We start from the raw sequence: 20,510 nt of genomic DNA, 5'->3' as shown, positions 1-20,510 counted from the left end.
ATTTATGATCTGTGGAGGGGATGGGCTTCACAGGAATGAAAAATTACCTGAATTTTGGTACATCCCACTGAATTCAGTCTAGGGGTTTTAAGTCCCTCATATTTGGTACCGGATATCACTGCACACTTATTTCGGAGCTGTATCTGATATTTGGTATCAAAGATCATTGTTGTGGAATGCATATTAAGCTTGTGAGGGAATTTAAACCCAAAATCGGATAAAACATATATATGCGAGCTATAGCTATATCTGAACCGATTTTCACCAAATTAGAAGTACTGGTTTATAAGATGAATTCTGTCCTAATTGCCAAGATTCAGTCCATTTGGGCTTATGTCAAAATCAGTTCAGATTTGGATATAGCTCCCATACATACATCCTCAACCGATTTCGGGTTAATTGTACATCAAATTGCCAATATGTGTCCAAAAGTCCTGAATTTTGGTACATCCGACAAATTCAGTCTAGAAGCAAATAGATCGAATTCGGTTATAGCTATAGCTTCCACATATATGTTTAAGCCGATTTGGTGTTTAAGTGTCTCACATTCGACAACAATGATATTTGGTACCAGATCTCATAAAGCTCGGAAATACCTTTGCCAAATTTTATCGAGAAGTGCTAAGATTTGGATATAGCTCTGGATATATATCCTTAATCGGATTTAAGTTTTATTGTGCAAATAATGGCTAATGATCAGCCCAAATTGAGTGAATTTCGGGACGTACGTTTCCATTATGTGCAACTCGGCTCCGATATATTTTAATACCCTCCACCATACTATGGAGGGTATATTCATTTTGTCATTCCGTTTGTAACTCATCGAAATAATGATCTTAGACTCAATAAAGTATATATATTCTTGATCAGAGTAAAATTCTAAGACGATAGGTCTACGTTTTCATATAGCCCCCATATAACTGTACCTGTCAATATTCGATATTTTGATGATTTTAGCGACATTATTCACCGGAATTGTTTCAAATTAGGTATTTGAAGTTCGTAATGGATATTACAGCCTAAGACAGAAAATTGTCTGTGCAGGTCCACGTCTTCATATAGCCCCCATATATAGGTACCTCCAGATATTCGGTATTTTGACGATTTTAGCGACATTATTCACCGGAATTGTTTCAAATTAGGTATTTGAAGTTCGTAATGGATACTACAGCCTAAGACAGAAAATTGTCTGTGCAGGTCCACGTCTTCGTATAGCCCCCATATAAATGTACCTCCAGATATTCGGTATTTTGATGATTTTAGCGACCTTATTCACCTGAATTGTTTCAAATTAGGTATTTGAAGTTCGTAATGGATACTACAGCATAAGACAGAAAATTGTCTGTGCAGGTCTGCGTCTTCGTATAACCCCCATATAACTGTACCTGTCAATATTCGGTATTTTGATGATTTTAGCGACATTATTCGCCAGAATTGTTTCAAATTTGGTGTTTGAAGTTCGAAATGGACACTACAGCTTAAGGCAGAAAATTGTCTATGCAGGTCCACGTCTTCGTATATCCCCCATATAACGGTACATCCCGATATTCAGTATTTTAAGGATTTTACAGCCAGAGACAGAAAATTGTCTGTGCAAGTCCACGACTTCGTATAGCCCCCATATAACAGTACCTACCTATATTCGGTTTTTTGAGGATTTTAGCGACATTCTTCACCGGAATTGTTTAAAATTTGGTGTTTGAAGTTCGAAATGGATATTACAGCCTAAGGCAGAAAATTGTCTATGCAGTTCCAGGTCTTCGTATAGCTTTTATATAACGGTACCTCCCTATGTATGGTATTTTGAAGATTTTGGCTACATTATTCACCATAGTAAAAATGATCTATGTTCGACCAGGTCGACTTTTAATGCCTTTCATGAAGAAATAGAGAAAACCTTTGTAAATAAAATAATTGCAATTCAATGTTCGTAGAATTTTAAAAATACTTATCTTTCTCTATCTCTTCCGCAGGCCTTCAATAAAGGGAAAGTCAATCGCCTATAGAGAAATGACTTTTTTAAAACGAAAACTTTTCAAATTTTTTCTATAGAGAAAAGAGCTTTCAAAGTGTTGTTATTAAATATTCAAACGAAATGTGTTTTAAACTGTAAATGTTAGTAAAATCGTTTGGAGAATTCGATTGTCTTAAATCTTAAAAAAAAAATGAGAGAAAAACTGAATGAAAGCTACATTTAGATGGGTGCTATAAACAAATCCGAAGAAAATGTGGACAACATTGTCAAAATACCGAATATTCGAAGGTATCGATGTATGAGGGTTATTTCAAAATATTGAACTCTATAGACAGCGTTGTATCAGCACAATTCTAAATATTGTGGCGGATATGTGGATAATACCACCAAAATACCAAATACAGGAATGTACCGAAATATGGGGGCTATAGGTAAACGAACGCCGATATAAACAGTTATTTTCGTAATAGGTACCTTTTGCGAACATCAAATACAAAAACGTATATACTTTCGTTAGAGAAACACAGTTAAAATACGTAATATCGTGAGGTGACATTAAATGTGGTCTATAGGAATACGTATAGTCTATGTAGACAATGCCCCCCCATTATCTATGAACTCTAAATATCGAGTTTAAAACAATTCTGCTAGAAAATGTAATTAATTAAATTAACTGTTTTTGTTATTTTCTAAAACTTCTTTTGAAAAAAGCTCTTAAGAGTACAACTGCATAACATTTTATGACTACTTTTAGTTTTGAAACGTATACGGTCTTTATCCCAATTTTATTTAATGTACGTACTCTTTTTGCAGATTATTGGCTGCCACAGTTTTTCGGCCGAATGGAGCACGAAAAGCATTTCCTTGTTTCGATGAGCCTCACATAAGAGCACCCTTCCGAGTTTCAGTATTCCGCGATCGCTTCCATATTGGTCTCTCCAATTCCATAGTCCATACAACAGAGGATGTGGGCTTTTACATGGGTACAGGGTTGGTAAGTAATGCCATTTTATCTCGAAATAAACCAATATTAAATCATTTTGTTTTCTCTTTCTCTTCCTCCTTACGCTCAGTTACGTGATGACTTCATAGAGACACCACCACTGCCAGCCGATGCTGTGGCTTGGGTTGTAAGTGATTTCCAGCGTGAGTCATTGCAACCCTCGGCTGCCTATTTACCTGCAACACAAGCTCCGCCATCAAGTGGTAGTGGTCGTAAATCCGGCCAACTGAGTAACTATACCCTGCAAAAGGATAAAAAGCCACCGGTGCGTAACATCACGGCCCTGACGCATTCATTGAATATCAACATTTTGGGTAAAAATCACACCACCACAACAACAACAACTACAGCTTCCCCCAAGGATTTGGATACCAAAAATTTAACAGCCCTTAGCCAATCGACACGCTCAAGTATTACCCGAGCACCGTCGTACACTTTTTATGCTCCGCGAGAATTACTGCAAAGATCTTCCTTTATACTGCATACGTCACGAGATGTTTTGGAATATCTTCAGACATGGTTGGAGGTCAGCTACCCGTTGACCAAAGTGGATTTTGTGGCATTGCCATCGTTGGATAGGAATATTATCTCGTCGTTAGGTTTGGTCACTCTGAAGACATCTTTTCTCACGGAACCGGAATCCATTACAACGGTACAATATCAAGAGAGTGCCCTGTTGGTGGCAGAGGCCATTGTTAGACAGTTTTTCGGTGGCATAACTTCGAGGAAAATCTTGAAGGATGTTTGGTTGTGGGAGGGTCTTATTAAATATTTGGGTATCCACACCTTATCGCCGCTGCAAGAAAATTGGCCGCTGAGAGAAATGTATTTGTTTAACATGGCCACAGCTGCTCTGGACATTGATGCCATCCAGGGTTGGGACAGCATCATGAATGGCACCAGTCATGATGGCAACAACGAGGATTTCTTTATACAAAAAGTGAGTTTTGGAGAGTTCTTGTTGAAATGTTCCTATTTTGAAATAATATCGACTTTTCTTTTAGACTGCCGCCATATTTTCCATGTTACATACGGCTATAGGAGAAGATCGTTTCAGAAGTTGCTTGGGAGGTTTTCTAAAATTGAATCGTTTCAAAACTGCCGAACCCCTGGATTTGTGGAATATTTGCACCAAGAAAGCCAATGGTGCAAAAAATATAAAGGTAAGAGACTTATTTCGGAGCAAAATAATATTGAGGGACCTCCAGGCTATTTTTGAAACTTTCAGTATGAGACCTATGAGGGTTTTTTTTTGTCAGCAGAAGACCTTTGCAGAGTCCGATGTCTATAGATATCCACCTGAAGAGTTTCTGACTACAAAGACCATTTAAAGTTTCAATGCCCACAAAGACCCATGAAAGACATCTGGACTTTAGAAAAACATGCGTTTTCTGTCATTGTTGATCCTTCCATTGACATCCACGGCGAAAAATTAATTATGACTTGTATAGAGAGATGACTTTTTAAAGAGAGATAGCTTTTTAAAGCCAATATCATTGAAATATATTCTATAGCAAAAAAACTTCTGGTCTTCTATAATGATCGGATCGTACAAAAGTATTTAATAGAGGGAGCCACTTTTAAAGGAAGATAAGATCTATTAAAGTTTTTTCAGCAGTGCGAAGATATCTTAGATAGAGAGAGAGAGAGAGAGAACAATTACAACTCTTCCATACACAGAAGACCTATCAAAGTTTCTTAACAGTCATAAGATCTTAGTGCAGAGACTTTCCATGATCCTTTATAAGGGAAGCATATTCTGGAGAAGTTCTTCCACTTCCCTTCATATACAGAAGCCATTTAACAGCAAACCTAGCAAAAGTTGTTCGTAGACGAAGACCTCTGAAGTATCCTTCAAAGTTTTCTTTGTAGAGAGAGGTTTAAAATGGCTACTAAAGATAGAAAACTTAAAAAGGCCTTCCAAAGACAATAGTCCTTTCAAGGTCTTTTACACAGAGAAGTCCTTCCAAGTTTTTCTAAGAGAAGATCTTCTAATGGACAGCAGAGCTTCCAAATGTATTTAATAGTCAAAAGATCTTTCATGGTCTTCTACAGGAAGATCACATTCTCTCACATTCCTATAGGGAGAAGTCCTTCCACTTTCCTCTATGGGCAGAAGAGCATTGTAAAGACAAAGCCTTTCATAAGCAGAAGACCATTTCAAAATTGTCTACATGCAGGCGATCTTCCAAGATCTTCTACAGGAAGATCACATTCTCTCACATTTCTATAGAGAGAAGTCTTTCCACTTTCCTCTATGGGCAGAAGAGTTTTCCAAAGACGAAGCCTTTCATAAGCAGAAGGCCATTTCAAAATGTTCTACATACAGAGGACATTTGAAATGTCTTCTATAGACAGAAATGTCTTTTTCAGAGAGAAGAGCTCTTTCAGTCTCCCATAGACAGTTTTAACTAAGACCTTCCAAGATCTTTTATACGCAGAAGACTTTCACAGGTATTCTATAAAGAAATGACTTTCTAAGTTCTTCTGTACATCGAAAAAAGGTATTTTACAAAAAGTAGACCAAGACCAAGATATTTTATGGAGAAAAGACCGTCCAAAGTGTTCTACACAGAAAAGACCGTCCAAAGCAAAGGTCTCTTATATAGAGAGAAGATTTTTTAAGGTTCTCTATACAGAGAAGACCTTTCAAGGCCTTCTATAGAGAGAAGATCTTCCAATAGTCTTCAAATTTGCAAAAGTTTCCTAGAGACAGAAACCCATTTCAAAGTTTCCCAAGAAAATAATCATGTTAAAAGTTTCCTATAGTCGGAATACCTTGTTCTGTGTATTGAAGAAAAGTCTAAGGTTATAGAAGAAAAATATTCTGCCTATCTTATTAGAGGAAACCTTGGAACTGTCTTCCCTTTTATAGTGAAATTTAAAAGAAAACCATAGCAATACATTATCTCTATAGAAGGCCATTTGAAATAAGTTGTGCCTTAAAAAGAAACCTTCGAACTTTGTTGCTCTCAGAAATATATTTCCAAGATTCTGTCTATAACATTATCTATTCGAAGATGAAGGTCAGCTATGTATCTAATACCGTTTAAAGTCCTTTGGAAAATCTACTGCCCCTATAAGATCCCTCTGTCAATAGAAAACTTTTTTATGGTCTTGCGTTTATAGAAGACCTTTCTTTTTAGAAGTTTCACTTCATTGAATCACCCTTTTCTTTCTTCCTCCAGGACATGATGTCACTGTGGACACACCAGCCAGGTTTTCCCCTGCTGACCGTAACGAAAATGGGCAATCGTATTACCATATCACAGAAACCATTCAAACCTGCCGAATTTTTAGCCATTCATGATGATACCTATGATGGTAATAATTACAACAAGACCACAGCGAATTCCACAAATGGCACAACAACATCAACAACGCCGACCCCAACAACGGCCAGCGGTAAACACAAGCCTCCGCAACAAATGAAATGGATTTTTCCCATAACCTATGTAACAGATATTAACAACAATACGGAAACGCTGTGGATGCAGAATGTCGATGGTAAGTGCGAAGTAGAGAAAAGAAGATCATTCAAGAATAGCAGTCCACGAAAAATATTGAAACCAATATTTGGTAGGAAAAATCACCTCCCTAATTTTTGTGCTTTTCTCTCTCTCTTCCCTCCCGCAGTCAACTTTAACGTACCGGAAAGTGTTAAATGGATTAAGGTAAATGCCCGCCAGTCAGGCTATTATCGCGTGCTTTATAATGAAGACAACTGGGCAAATATCATAGAAGATATGTCAAATGATCCGGAGAAATTTACCGGAGAAGTAAGCCAATAGAAAGCCTATATTTTTGTTAATGCTTTTAATAATTTATGTATTTGTTTCTTGTTCAGGATCGCTTGGGCTTGTTGTCCGATGCATTTACTCTCTGCCATGCCAATTTGCTGCCATGTGAAATAACAATGAACCTGATTCAATATTTGCCAAGTGAAACAAATTGGGGTCCAATGGCCTTGAGTTTAAGGCATTTGGAAAAATGGCGTCGCATCTTGAAATATTCCGAATGTTTCCTGATGCTATCGGAATTTATAAAAATGAAGTTATCCACAGTTATTGAAAAGATCGGTTGGAATGATGAGGGCGATGAGGCAACAAGGTAAGAAGGAAATATAAATTTGAAATCCATTCTGCTTAGATCAAATAGATGGGGAATTAGGTTCTTTAACTTAAGATCTTGGATATAAACACCTTCAAAAAATATGTCAATAAGTGTCGATATACAATATTTTGTTATTAGGTCTATACAAAAACATGGTTCTCTATAGACCAACAATTATAGACTTCTAAAATTCGGTTAGGCGTAAAATCTTGAAATTTCACATAATGGTAGCTATTAGCGGGTTTTTACAAATTTGTACAAAGCGGTATTAAAGAGTGGAGTGAGGCAGGGCCGAACTTTTAAAAGCCTCCACCTTTGGGTAAAGGAAACATTTGTATATAAAAGTATCTGAATTCAAGCGTGTTTCATTTTAAACTTCATATTCCAGTAAGACCGTTTTGATAATGCAGTTAAACTTTAAAAAAAAAACATAAAGTGAGAAAATCTGTCTATATATAATTTTATATATCAATGATTGTTATCTACCAAAATCTGATTATCAAAATATCAAATATCGGCGAGTATCGTTATATATGCGCTATAAGGAAACTTGAAACTAAATATGCAATGTTCTGCCACCGGGCTAGAATCCATTATAAACTACATATACAAATTTTTAGACAAATCCTTGGAAAAATTTAGCAAAAACATCATCAAAATACCGAATATCGGGAGATACCGTTATATGTTCCGCCACCGGGCTAGAACCTATTATGACCCGCAAATACCAATTTTTAGACAAATCCGTGGAAAAATATGTCATCGTCAAAATACCGAATATCGGGTGGGGGTTAGAAAAAAACGTGGACCTATGCATACAATGTTTCGCCACACGAGCTGGAACCCATCATGACCTACAAATACCAAGTTTTAAACAAATCCGTGGAGCGCTCGCGTGGCGTGTATTGATTTATGGTAAAAATCTGCTTGGAATGACGCTTCAAACGCGATATGTCATTAAGCGATGTGACATCTCTGTCAAAAGTTATGGCGTTGCCAGATGGGCCCGTCGAATATGGGCAAACCTGTAGAGAGGTACCGTTATATGTGGACTATACCAAAAAGTGGATATATCGCTACTCATTTTCAATACCAACCATCCTAGACAAAATACAAATCATTCTGCCAAATTTTGACGCTACACATCAAATAGTGTGGGCTGTATCGTGATTTCAACAGACAGACGGACTGACGGACAAACAGACGGACATCGTTAAATCGACTTAGAATTTTATGCTGATTATAAATTCATATACTTTTTGGGAACCACGACGAATATTTAGGGATGTTACAAACTCAAAATTGAAATTTGGGAGTATGTATCTATTGTACAACAAGTAAAAAAGCTGTAAGTTCGGCCGGACCGAGCTTTTAATACCCTCCACCATTTGGCACAAATTTAGAAATTTTCAAAAAATAAAATCCGTTAAAAATTCTGTTAAAATTTAAAAAAAAAAATACCGAATGCCTAAAGTCATCCAAATACCGAATATGGGGGGTACCGTTATATGGGGGCTACAGGAAGACGTGGACCTGCACAGACAATTTTCTGGCATGGGCTGAAGTATCCATTACGAACTTCACATGCGAAATTTGAAACAATCCCGGTAAAAAATGCCGCTAAAATCAACAAAATACCGAATATCGGGGGTACGGTATATGGGGGCTATATGAAGACGTGGGCTATATGAAGACGTAAGCCTATATGGCCCATTTTCTGTTTTAAGCTGCAGTATCTATTACGAACTTCAAATACCAAATTTGGAACGATTCCGCCAAATAATGTCGCTAAAATCATCAAAATACCGAATATAGGGGGTACTGTTATATGGGGGCTATACGAAGACGTGGACCTTCACAGACAATTTTCTGGCATGGGATGATATTACGAACTTCAAATACCAAATTTGGAACGATTCCGTTAAATAATGTCGCTAAAATCATCCAAATACCGAATATCGGGGGGTACCGTTATATGGGGGCTATACGAAGACGTAAACCTGCACAGATAATTTTCTGTCTTAGGCTGTAGTTTCCATTACGAACTTTAAATGCCAAATTCGAAACAATTCCGGTGAATAATGTCGCTAAAATCATCAAAATACCGAATATCGGGAGGTACCGTTATATGGGGGCTATATGATAACTTGGACCTACATGGCCCATTTACGAACTTAACCTGCCTACTGGCAAAATATACATGTGTGCAAAATTTAAGCCTTCTCAATTTGTTCGAAAGATAGCCTTATTACAACAGACAGACAGACATGGCTAAATCGTCTTAGAATTTTACGCTGATCAAGAATATATACTTTGTTGGGTCTGACATGAGTATTTCGAGGAGTTACAAACGGAATGACAAAATTAATATACCCTCCATAGTATGGTGGAGGGTATAAAAAGGGTATCATTAAGTAATAAATAGTAGACAGCATAGATAGACTGGGCCATTCAAGACTTCACACATTCCAATATTCTGTAAGGATATATATGAATACTACTAACTGATGTGGAGATAAAAGATATTGGTCCACTCCTTCCGGTACCCCTCCCACATCGGATTTTAGAATAACCATGAAGCTCATAAAATGTGAAATGAGCATCCGACTCCGTCCAAACTCGGCACAATTCAATTGCTATATCAACACAAGATTTGGTGTGAACACGGAGCACTCCATCAAGTACATCCTCCACAAATGATCAACAGTTTGAATAATTACAATGGACCACGTTTTCTGGTTTCTCTCCCACAACAAAATGTTGAAGAACTATGAAATGAGTATCCTACTCCGTTAGAACACGGTGCATCTCAATAACACTTTCAAAACAAGATCTGCAGGAAAAATTGAATCTACCGGTCCACTTTTTCTGGTACCTCCCACACAAATGGTCAACATTTTGGCTACTTATATCCCTTATAGCATGCGAACATGACAACAACATGATTGAATTCGAGATCTGATGTGGCACTCGGACCATTCCTCCCCCAAAAAATAAAAACAATGTGGATTACAAATTAATCCTACAAAACTGGAAATAAATAATTTTTGCATATCTCCATATTTTTATCACTATAATACTACTGTATTAATACATCAGCCCTCTCTTTATCCTAACTCCCACACGAAAGTTCAACATTTGCCAAATAATATGTACAACTATCTCAAATAAAACGGAGGATGTAGTCGATATAGTCCAAACCTGGCACATCACAATAATTATATTATATTGTTACGAATATAACTTTAGATTTAAGTTAATTTAGATGAATTCCGTTAATTTAAGAATTTGAATTGTAACGTAAATTTCTACTACGCAGTTTATTTGAATAACTTCACAACAACAACTACTGTATAGATTTTTCTACATCCTTCCATTTCCTCTTTCATTTTCTATTTTGTTGCTGACGTACAATTCTTGTTAAACGTCATCATTGATGATCGCTTAATTCCTCTTTCTTTGTTATCCCCTCGCCTGTGTATGTGTTGTTGTTATTGTTCACTCAATGTAAGTTTGTATGTGTTCTTGTTATTGTTCACTCAATGTAAGTTTGTATGTGTTCGTTGCATTGGTAGATTGTTCGTAATCTAGGCGTTACCAGATCGCCTAGAAACTTCTGTAGCGACAGGCGAGGCTCATATAAATAGGGGAAATGGAAAGGCAGTTAGTCAGTTGTGAATCAGATCGCGAATTGAAACCGTCGAGTGAAGTAAAGTGCAAAGTAAAGTTGTGTGAATAAAATCATTGTAATAATCGTAATCCGAAAGAACCCGCGTTTTATTTGGTACGAGCTGTATTGGGAAATAAAACAACGTCTACACGGGATTAAGTAAAATCCAAGAACGTAACAATTGGTGTCGGAAGTGAGATTACGAAAATACTACGATGAAGTTTAAGGATCTACGAGTGGAAGACTTGAAGAAGGAACTTAATAAATTGGAATTGTCCTCTACTGGCAACAAGGCTGAACTACAAAAACGTCTGTTGGATGAGTTCGAGCGCCGTGGTATGAACATCGATACACATGAGTTTGACAGTAAGGATGAAGTGGATTTATCGGAAATGGGCGAATCCAACGGTGGGGAAGTCTCGTCAGTAGCTGCCAGGGGTGACGATTTCAGAGAAATGCTAGCCAAAATGTTTGAGGAAAATTTCAGAAGGTTCGAAGAAAATTCAAGAATAACGAACGAGAAACTCGAGTACATTGCAGAAGTTATTGGAAGGAGAGTGGAAACCGTGGAGGTCCAAATTAAAGAGTTGGATAAGAAAGTGCAGTCGGTTGACGAGAAATTTCTGTCCCACGACCATAGGGTTACAAATCTGGAGAAGAAAATTTCGGAACTGGAAATCAAAGGTGGTCCGGTGCGAGTTCCTGATAACACACTAAAAATCAAACCTCCTGTATTCGACGGCTCTACGTCATTCAATGTTTTCAAGTTACAGTTCGAGACAGTGGCTTCTAGAAATTCGTGGAACGACAGCGACAAAGCGGTTGCACTACTTCTGGCATTGAAGGGCAGTGCTGCTGATGTTATACAGAGTATTCCTGTCGCTTCTAGAAACAACTATGAAGATGTTATTGCTGCACTGGATCGTAAGTACGGTGGCGAACATAAACGAAACATCAACCTTATGGAATTAAGGAGAAGAGTACAGAGGGCAAACGAGACGTTACAAGACTTTGCAGCTGAGGTGGAACGTTTGGTGCTAATGACGTATCCAGGAGAGGATCACCCATTGCTGGACCGTATGAAAATCGAAACCTTTGTGAATGGCATACGTGATCCTGAGATTAAGTATGCAACATATGCGTCACCAAAAGCACCATTTTCCGAAACTGTGTCGGTTACCCTTGCCCAAGAGACGGCAAGAATAGTTGTTAAGCCCCAGACCCACAAGATTCGCCAACTGGAGACCGAAGGTTGCGAACCCAAATCTCTCGTTAACTCGATCGAAGACGCCATGAGGCGGGTAATAGAAGAGACAAAGTTAGTTGGGATGACTAAGCCCAGGGTTAGATGCTACATCTGCGATAAAGCAGGTCATATTGCGCGCGAATGCAGAGCTAAGCGCAAACGATCCAGGTCATCGTCACCACCTCCAACGAAAGATGGTAGAAGAATGGCCCAACAGTCCACCAATGAGTCACAGTTAAACTAAATCGAGCCAGTCCAGCGGGGCATGAACTGGCTCCCATCGACGATGGCCCCACAATCTCCATAGCAATAGTACAACAGGAAAGTCACAACCTAACAACAACTGGGTACATCAATGGTGATAAGCGAGTTCTGACGTTAGATACTGGCGCATCAAAGTCCATCGTAAGATCAGATCTGGTAAAGGGAAAAATAACGCAACTTAATGGAGTCAGACTGCGCACAGCAACGGGGGAGCCCGCGGCAGTACACGGCAAGATTACCCTGAGACTAACTATTGCCAATAAATCGGAGAATTACGAGTTTATAGTTGCCGATATCGTAGACGAAGTGATAATAGGCGCAGATTTTATGATTGCCTTTGGTATCAATCTGGATATGAAAGAACGTGTGATGACCTGGTCTAACGTCGAAATTCCGTTAAACGTGGGCTACGATGAAAGTACACCCATTAGACGTCTGACCACGGACCATCCAGAGATAATACCGCCCTGTGCCGAAGCAATAATATGGGTACCAATGAATGGAGATTGTGGAGCCGAGAAGTTGTGGGTGGTGGAACCAACAGAAAACAGAAACAGTAACATCCTAATAGCGAATGCCCTGGTGAAAAGCAACAAGGACGGATTAATTCCTGTTAGAGTTTTGAACCTGTCAAACAAGCAAGAGCAAATTTGCCAATTTTCCGATGTTGGACAATGCACACCAGCTGAAGCTGTAGTTAATTTGGAAACTAGCACCGAAAAGCCAGCTGCCATGGAGAAGAAGCACCTCGACGGCTACATAAAAGAGTGGACACACCAATTATCACCTTCCGAGAGGAACAAGGCTAAGCAGCTATTATGGAAATATGCCTCTACCTTTGCGTTGACAAAAGAGCACCAAGGAAGAACATCAGTGGTGAAGCATGAAATCAATACAGCAGACGCGAGACCCATTAAACAGCCTCCAAGAAGTGTTCCCCTGGCAAAAAGAGACGAGGTTCAGAAGCTGATAAGTGAAATGGAAAAGAGTGGTGTAATAGAACCATCGTCAAGTCCATGGTGCTCCCCAGTGGTCTTGGTCAAGAAGAAAGACGGAAGCACCCGATTTTGTTTGGACTACAGAAAGTTGAATGATGTCACCAAGAAAGACAGCTATCCGCTCCCAAGAATCGACGACACTTTGGACACATTAGCCGTGACGTCATGGTTCTCCACCCTCGACCTGCAGAGTGGGTACTGGCAAGTAGAGATCGCCGAGAAAGATAAGGAGAAAACAGCGTTTGGCGTAAATGGGGGTCTCTGGCAGTTCAATGTCATGCCATTCGGACTCTGCAACGCCCCGGCTACATTTGAAAGGCTGATGGATCGTGTATTAAAAGGGCTGCAGTGGAAGTCGTGCCTCATATACCTGGATGACATCATAGTCATGGGACGCAACTTCGACGAACACATCAAGAACTTAAAGGATGTTCTACAGCAGCTTTCGTCTTCAGGCCTCAAGCTGAACCCAAAGAAGTGCAGTCTCTTCCAACGAGAGGTGAAGTTCCTGGGGCACCACGTGACGCCGGAGGGCATATCGACGGATAAGGAGAAAATTCAAGCCGTCAGAGATTGGCCGCAGCCCCGAAATCTCCATGAGCTGCGAAGCTTTCTGGGTCTCTGCACATACTACCGTCGATTTGTCCAAAATTTTGCCAACATCGCCGCCTGTCTATACCGTTTGACGCAAAAAGGCCAGAGGTTTCAGTGGGGCAACGACCAGGAGGAGGCATTCAGAAAGCTCAAAGACATGCTATGCAGAGCCCCCATTTTGGCATACCCTATACCTGGCGGCAAGAATCCGGAAGGTCAACTAGCCCGTTGGATCGAGAGGCTCCAGAGTTATGACTTCAGAATCGAGCACAGCAAAGGCGGAAAACACGGTAATGCTGATGCCCTGTCTCGTCGGCCATGCAAAGTAGAATGCAAGCACTGCTCAAAGGCTGAGAATAAAGAGAATATCGTTGATGTCCGACTATTGCAATTTGAGTGGGGTGAAGATTGGTCGACGGAACAACGAAGAGATCCCATTCTGGGCAAAGTAATTTCGGCCATAGAAACGGGCAAACGACCTAGTCGCAAAGAAATTACCTCCGAAAGCCCTCTTTTAAAATCCTATTGGGCCCAGTGGGACAGTCTACTTATAATAGATGGTTGCCTATATCGCAAATGGGAAAGTGAGGACGGTAAATCTCACCGGAACTTGATCGTCGTCCCAGACTCCAAAATAAGAGATGTCTTGTCGGAGTTTCACGATGGGCCAAGTGGAGGACATCTTGGCATAGCAAAAACCGCTGAAAAGGTAAAGCAGAGATTCTACTGGGTCGGCTGTCAAAAATCCATTGCCGACTGGATCGCCAATTGTGAAAGGTGCATAAGAGCTAAAGGTCCAACACGGATGAGTCGAGGCTACATGCAGCAGTATAATTCAGGAGCCCCTTTTGAAAGAATCGCAATGGATGTAGCTGGACCGTTCCCAACAAGCGACTCTGGGAACCGGTATGTCTTAGTGGTCATGGATTATTTCAGTAAATGGCCAGAGGTTTATGCTATCCCAAATCAAGAAGCCAGGACAATTGTGGATGTGTTCAGCAAAAATTGGATTTGTCGCTATGGTGTTCCATCTGAGGTTCATTCCGATCAAGGGAGGAATTTTGAATCAGCGATCTTCAAGGAAATGTGTGACTCCTACGGAATCAAGAAAACCAGAACGACGCCCCTACATCCACAATCAGATGGCATGGTGGAAAGATTCAATCGCACCCTGGAAGAACATCTACGGAAAGTGGTGGACAGTGGCCAACGAGACTGGGATGAGCATATTCCCAAGTTTTTACTGGCTTATAGATCGGCCATTCATGATTCCACATCCCGGACCCCAGCCAAAGTTCTGTTCGGAAATGAATTAAAGCTACCTGGCGATTTGATATTCGGTGCTACCCCAAACGACGATGTGAACCAAGATGAAGACAGTCAAAACTCTTTTAGTAAAGTCCACGATGCAGTCCGACATCGAATAAAAATGGTTAGCAACCGCATGAAGGCAAGGTACGATCGAGCGGCAAATACCGATGGGTTTCAAGAAGGGCAACTGGTACTATTGTTCAACCCACAACGAAAGAAAGGACTATGCCCCAAATTACAAACGCACTGGGAAGGACCCTACAAGATTGTCACGAAAATAAATGACGTCGTTTATCGCATCCAGAGGAGCGACAGTCCCAGGTCGAAGATGAAAGTTGTACATTTGGAGCGGCTGACCCCCTACGGAACGGGAACTGTGCCTATTCGGGACGAACAGGCTTAAGCGGGGGGCAATGTTACGAATATAACTTTAGATTTAAGTTAATTTAGATGAATTCCGTTAATTTAAGAATTTGAATTGTAACGTAAATTTCTACTACGCAGTTTATTTGAATAACTTCACAACAACAACTACTGTATAGATTTTTCTACATCCTTCCATTTCCTCTTTCATTTTCTATTTTGTTGCTGACGTACAATTCTTGTTAAACGTCATCATTGATGATCGCTTAATTCCTCTTTCTTTGTTATCCCCTCGCCTGTGTATGTGTTGTTGTTATTGTTCACTCAATGTAAGTTTGTATGTGTTCTTGTTATTGTTCACTCAATGTAAGTTTGTATGTGTTCGTTGCATTGGTAGATTGTTCGTAATCTAGGCGTTACCAGATCGTCTAGAAACATCTGTAGCGACAGGCGAGGCTCATATAAATAGGGGAAATGGAAAGGCAGTTAGTCAGTTGTGAATCAGATCGCGAATTGAAACCGTCGAGTGAAGTAAAGTGCAAAGTAAAGTTGTGTGAATAAAATCATTGTAATAATCGTAATCCGAAAGAACCCGCGTTTTATTTGGTACGAGCTGTATTGGGAAATAAAACAACGTCTACACGGGATTAAGTAAAATCCAAGAACGTAACAATATATACACTTAGGTCATATGCGAAGTGGAAAATATTGGCCCTTTCCTTCGGTATTATCGGAATAAGGAGTGAAGATTTTCAATAATCAAGTCAAATATATATTATTTTCGGACATAAGCTGAGGGTATATAACTGTCGACAAAATTGACTGATACTTCACTTGTTTTTTTTTTTAATTTTTCATGAGGTTAAGTATAGGGTCGAAATGGAAATGGAATGAAATTAACTAAAAACTGAAATTTCGCCTGATTTCCCTGGTCTCTCTACAAGTCACCATAATGAACCTATTCGAGTTAGAGTTTGGGAGAGGATAGAAGCATTAAATTTTGGATAGGTGTTGGAATTCAAAGAAAGAACTTAATAAAGCAATTAATTTTACTAAAACTAAGAAGTAACCGGAGTTTGGCGGATTTGAGACCTTGATACGGATTCATGACAGGGGGAATTGGGAGGTCTGAGTCTGATAGATCAGACACCTGTTTCTAAGGATATGGTTCTCCAAAGGATATGGTGATAGTCTTTAAGAAAATGCATTTTACGGAAAAAGTAATCGAGCAAGGATGCAAAAGGCTACAACTGCTTGAACTGAAGGATACCACAGACATAATCAATCAGAGCTCTACAGGGATTCGACTACAACGGCAGTAGACTTTAAGAAGTACTCAAGCTACTGTGGAAATATACCTTAATAAATATACAAGCAAGGCTTCACAAGCATATGCAAGGATACTTTAATAAGTACTTAAGCAAGTATTGGTAAGACATAAACATAAGAATATGTAAGAATTTAATAAGTGTATGGATTCTAAGGATATATCTGGATCAAGAACTCACAAATCTGGATAAGTACTCTGAGGCAGAAAGGAAGAGATAAGATAATTTAGCTCTGTCCGTCCGTTCGTCTTTGCTATACACGCTGAAGTCGAAAGGAATTAAGTTGGCAAGCTAAAATTTTGCACAGATCAATTTTTTGTCGTTTGTCAAGTTCGGTACGAGCGGGTATTTGGTTTCTTGATGATTTTAGCCGCATGGATTTGTCTGGAATCCGATGTGTTAAGTTCCTAATAGGCTATTATGAATCTGCCAAAAACGCGTGTACATACGTCTGAATTTGAAGTTCATTTCGGGTATTTGTGAAGTTCTTAATAGGTACATACGACTCTAATAAAAATTGTTTAAATAGGCCTACGATTGCATATATTCCCCCACAAAAAATTACTCCGAAATATTTAGAAATATTTTTTATGGAATTTTCTACCCATAGCCGAAAAATTGTCTACTTAGTGGAGGGTATCAACAGTTTGGCCCCGCTGTACATAACTGTTTTCACTTGTTATCTTTACTAGTTATCTTTAGCACCAGAAAATCAAGTTTTTATACCCTACACCACATGGTGGTAAGGGTATTATGTCTTTGTGCATTTGTTTGTAACATGGAGAAGGAAGCGAGATAGACCCATATCTCCCTTACCACCATGTGGTGTAGGGTATAAAAACTTGATTTTCTGGTGCTAAAGATAACTAGTAAAGATAACAAGTTGCTTTTGAGGATCTTCATAGAATCACTTTCTGAGTCGATTTATGCATGTCAGTCAGCCTGTCCATCCATATATTCTTGTGAAAAAATGCAGGTTGCATTTATAATCCGATTGAGATGAAATTTTGCAAACAATATTTGTTTGGCCCAAGGACGAACCCTATTGAAATTGGTGATAATCAGATCAGATTTAGATATAGCTCCCATATATCTTCAAATGATTTCGGGTTAATTGTGCACCAAATGGCTAATATAAGTCCAAATGACTTGTATTTTGGTACATCCCACCGAACTCAGTCTAGAAGCAAGTAAATCAAATTTGGGGTTTTAAGTCCCTCACATGCGTAATATGCACTCCAGAAGAATGATATTTGGTACCGGACATCAGATACTGCTCAAAAATACCTCTGTCAAATGTTATCGAGATCGGTTCAGATTAGGATATACTTCCATATATATCTTTTACCGATATCAGGTTTATTGTGCAACAAATGGCTAATATCAGCCCAAATGGACTAAATTTTGGCAGTTCCTACTAGATTTATCGTAGAAACAAGTATTTCAAATTTGGTGAAAATCGGTATAGCTCCCATATATATGTTTCATTCGATTTGGTGTTAAAGTCCTTCACAAGCGTAATATGCATTCCACAACAAAGATCTTTGGTACCAGATATCAGATGCTGCCCTGAAATAAGTGTATCTAATTTTGTCAAGATCGGTTCACATTTGGATATAGCTCCCATATATATCTTCAACCGATTTCGGGTTAATTGTGCACCAAATGGCCAATATCAGTCCAAATTACCTGAATGTTGGCATATCCGACCGAATTCAGACTAGATGCAAGTACATTAAATTCGGAAAAAATCGGTTCAGATATAGCTATAGCTCCCATATATATGTTTCATATGATTTTGTGTTTAAGTCCCTCACATTCGTAATATGCATTCGACAACAATGATATTTGGTACTAGTTATCAGATACAACCCAGAAATACCTTTGCCAAATTTTATTAAAATATTTATATCTTCAACCGATTTCGGGTTTATTGTGCAAATAATGGCTAATATTAGCCCAAATGGAGTGAATTTCGGGACGTACGTTTCCATTGTGTGCAACTCGACTGCGATATATATATTTTTATATAATCCTTCTCCAAATGATATCATGTACTTTATAGCAAACTATAACTGCTCTAAAGCCAAATTTTGATAGGTGGTATGATCTACTTAATATAAATAGATCCTGGAATTGGCACTCTATACAGTACAATCATAGGAAGTTCTATACATTTTTAAACCGTTCGGCCTAGACGTTGATGAAGAAACAAGTTAGTGGCCCGACTACATATGATATTAGAGTCATATGTAAACTGACCTTTTCCATAATAACCTGTAGTATTTTTATACCCTCCGCCTTGGAATATGTACCCTTCTTCTTCCAAAATATATATCATCCTATACTAGATTTGTCATTCCCCATAAATTATATATATTCATGATCAGCATAAAATTCTAATATGATTTAAAGTCATGACACAGATGTAGAGCTTTGAAAGTTGGAACAACAATTTGTATTGTGTTTTGGATGGTTGGCATTAAAAATGAGATTTGTCGTTCCAAGTTTTCCTATAGGGCCCATATAACGGTTCCTCCCCACATTCGGTATTTTCATAATTTTAGCCCCATTTTTCCATGGAATTGGCATTAAGGGTTTGTAGTTCAGCATTGTCTATATAAGTCCACGTTTTACATTATCACCCATATTACAGTACCTTTGGATAATCGGTCTTATTAGGATTTAAGCCACATTTTCTCTCGGATTTGTTTCAAATTCGGTATTTATAGTTCGTAATGGGTTCTTCGGCAGGTGTAATAACGTTGTCCATATTCGTCCACGGTTTCAATATAACTGTACCCACAGATATTCGGTATTTAGATGGTTCTAGCCTTTACCTGTATTATACAACCGATCTTACTGATATTTGCAGATCATTGTGAAATACGTTTGAATCCAGATACTTTTCTAATTGTGGAAGGTATTACGAGTTCCCTTCGGGAAAACTTAATGTTTTTTTACTTGTTATAACATACTTTTAGACGCTCCTCAGAATAATTCCTCCTCATTGTAATCCATCTCCACGATTTATAAAATTTTCATTTCAGATTAATGCGACCGGAAGTTTTACTGGCCTCCGTGCTGTGGGAAGATATCGACAGCATAACCAAGGCAAAAAATATGTTAAATCAATTTCTCTTCTACAATGGCTCAGCAATACCGCCAAATCTCAGAGAGGTAATTTTCCATTATAACAACTCTTTAAATTTGTATGTACAAAAATATCAATATGCTCCTACAGGTGGTTTATACGGGTTCCATATTATCGGGAGAATATATTTTCTGGCAACATTGTTGGGAACGTTTTGTAACGCTGCAAAGAAACTCCGATAGCTATGTGGAACGCATGCAACTCTTGCGAGCTCTGGGCAGAACCAAAGATGCTTGGCTACAAAATCGCCTACTCTCCCATGTAACAATGCTGCCCACAGCGGAGGTGGTACAGGTGTTGCAGGCAATTGCTGGAACGCCCACAGGTGGTGCAATGGCCTGTCGATTTTTGCAAGCCAAATGGTTTGAACTAGAATCGCGTATGGGCCAGGGAACTTTGGCCTTTGCCAAAGTGATATCGGCCATAACGCAATATGGTGCCACAAAATTCGATTATGATGAGGTAAGTTGGAAAATATAGGAGCCATGTTT

The 20,510-nt window shown here is 39.0% G+C and overlaps 1 protein-coding gene across 4 annotated transcripts in view; it reads left to right on the top strand.

The window, feature by feature from the left end:
* The window catches only part of LOC101893470 (endoplasmic reticulum aminopeptidase 2), a 153,301-nt gene that overhangs the window by 129,582 nt on the left and 3,209 nt on the right, over positions 1-20,510 (top strand). For all 4 annotated transcript variants that reach the window (XM_059127068.1, XM_059127066.1, XM_059127067.1 and 1 more), the window contains 8 exons: positions 2,789-2,969; positions 3,049-3,918; positions 3,983-4,141; positions 6,167-6,485; positions 6,615-6,757; positions 6,826-7,088; positions 19,916-20,045; positions 20,110-20,481. In XM_059127068.1, coding sequence (XP_058983051.1) covers positions 2,789-2,969; positions 3,049-3,918; positions 3,983-4,141; positions 6,167-6,485; positions 6,615-6,757; positions 6,826-7,088; positions 19,916-20,045; positions 20,110-20,481 — 2,437 coding nt within the window. The remainder of the gene's footprint in view (positions 1-2,788; positions 2,970-3,048; positions 3,919-3,982; positions 4,142-6,166; positions 6,486-6,614; positions 6,758-6,825; positions 7,089-19,915; positions 20,046-20,109; positions 20,482-20,510) is intronic.

Source organism: Musca domestica, unplaced genomic scaffold (genome assembly GCF_030504385.1).
Source record: "Musca domestica strain aabys unplaced genomic scaffold, Musca_domestica.polishedcontigs.V.1.1 42, whole genome shotgun sequence".
In the NCBI taxonomy this organism is placed as follows: domain Eukaryota; kingdom Metazoa; phylum Arthropoda; class Insecta; order Diptera; family Muscidae; genus Musca; species Musca domestica.
Note: the sequence above shows the minus strand (reverse complement) of the source record. Positions and strands in the feature narration are given on the sequence as shown.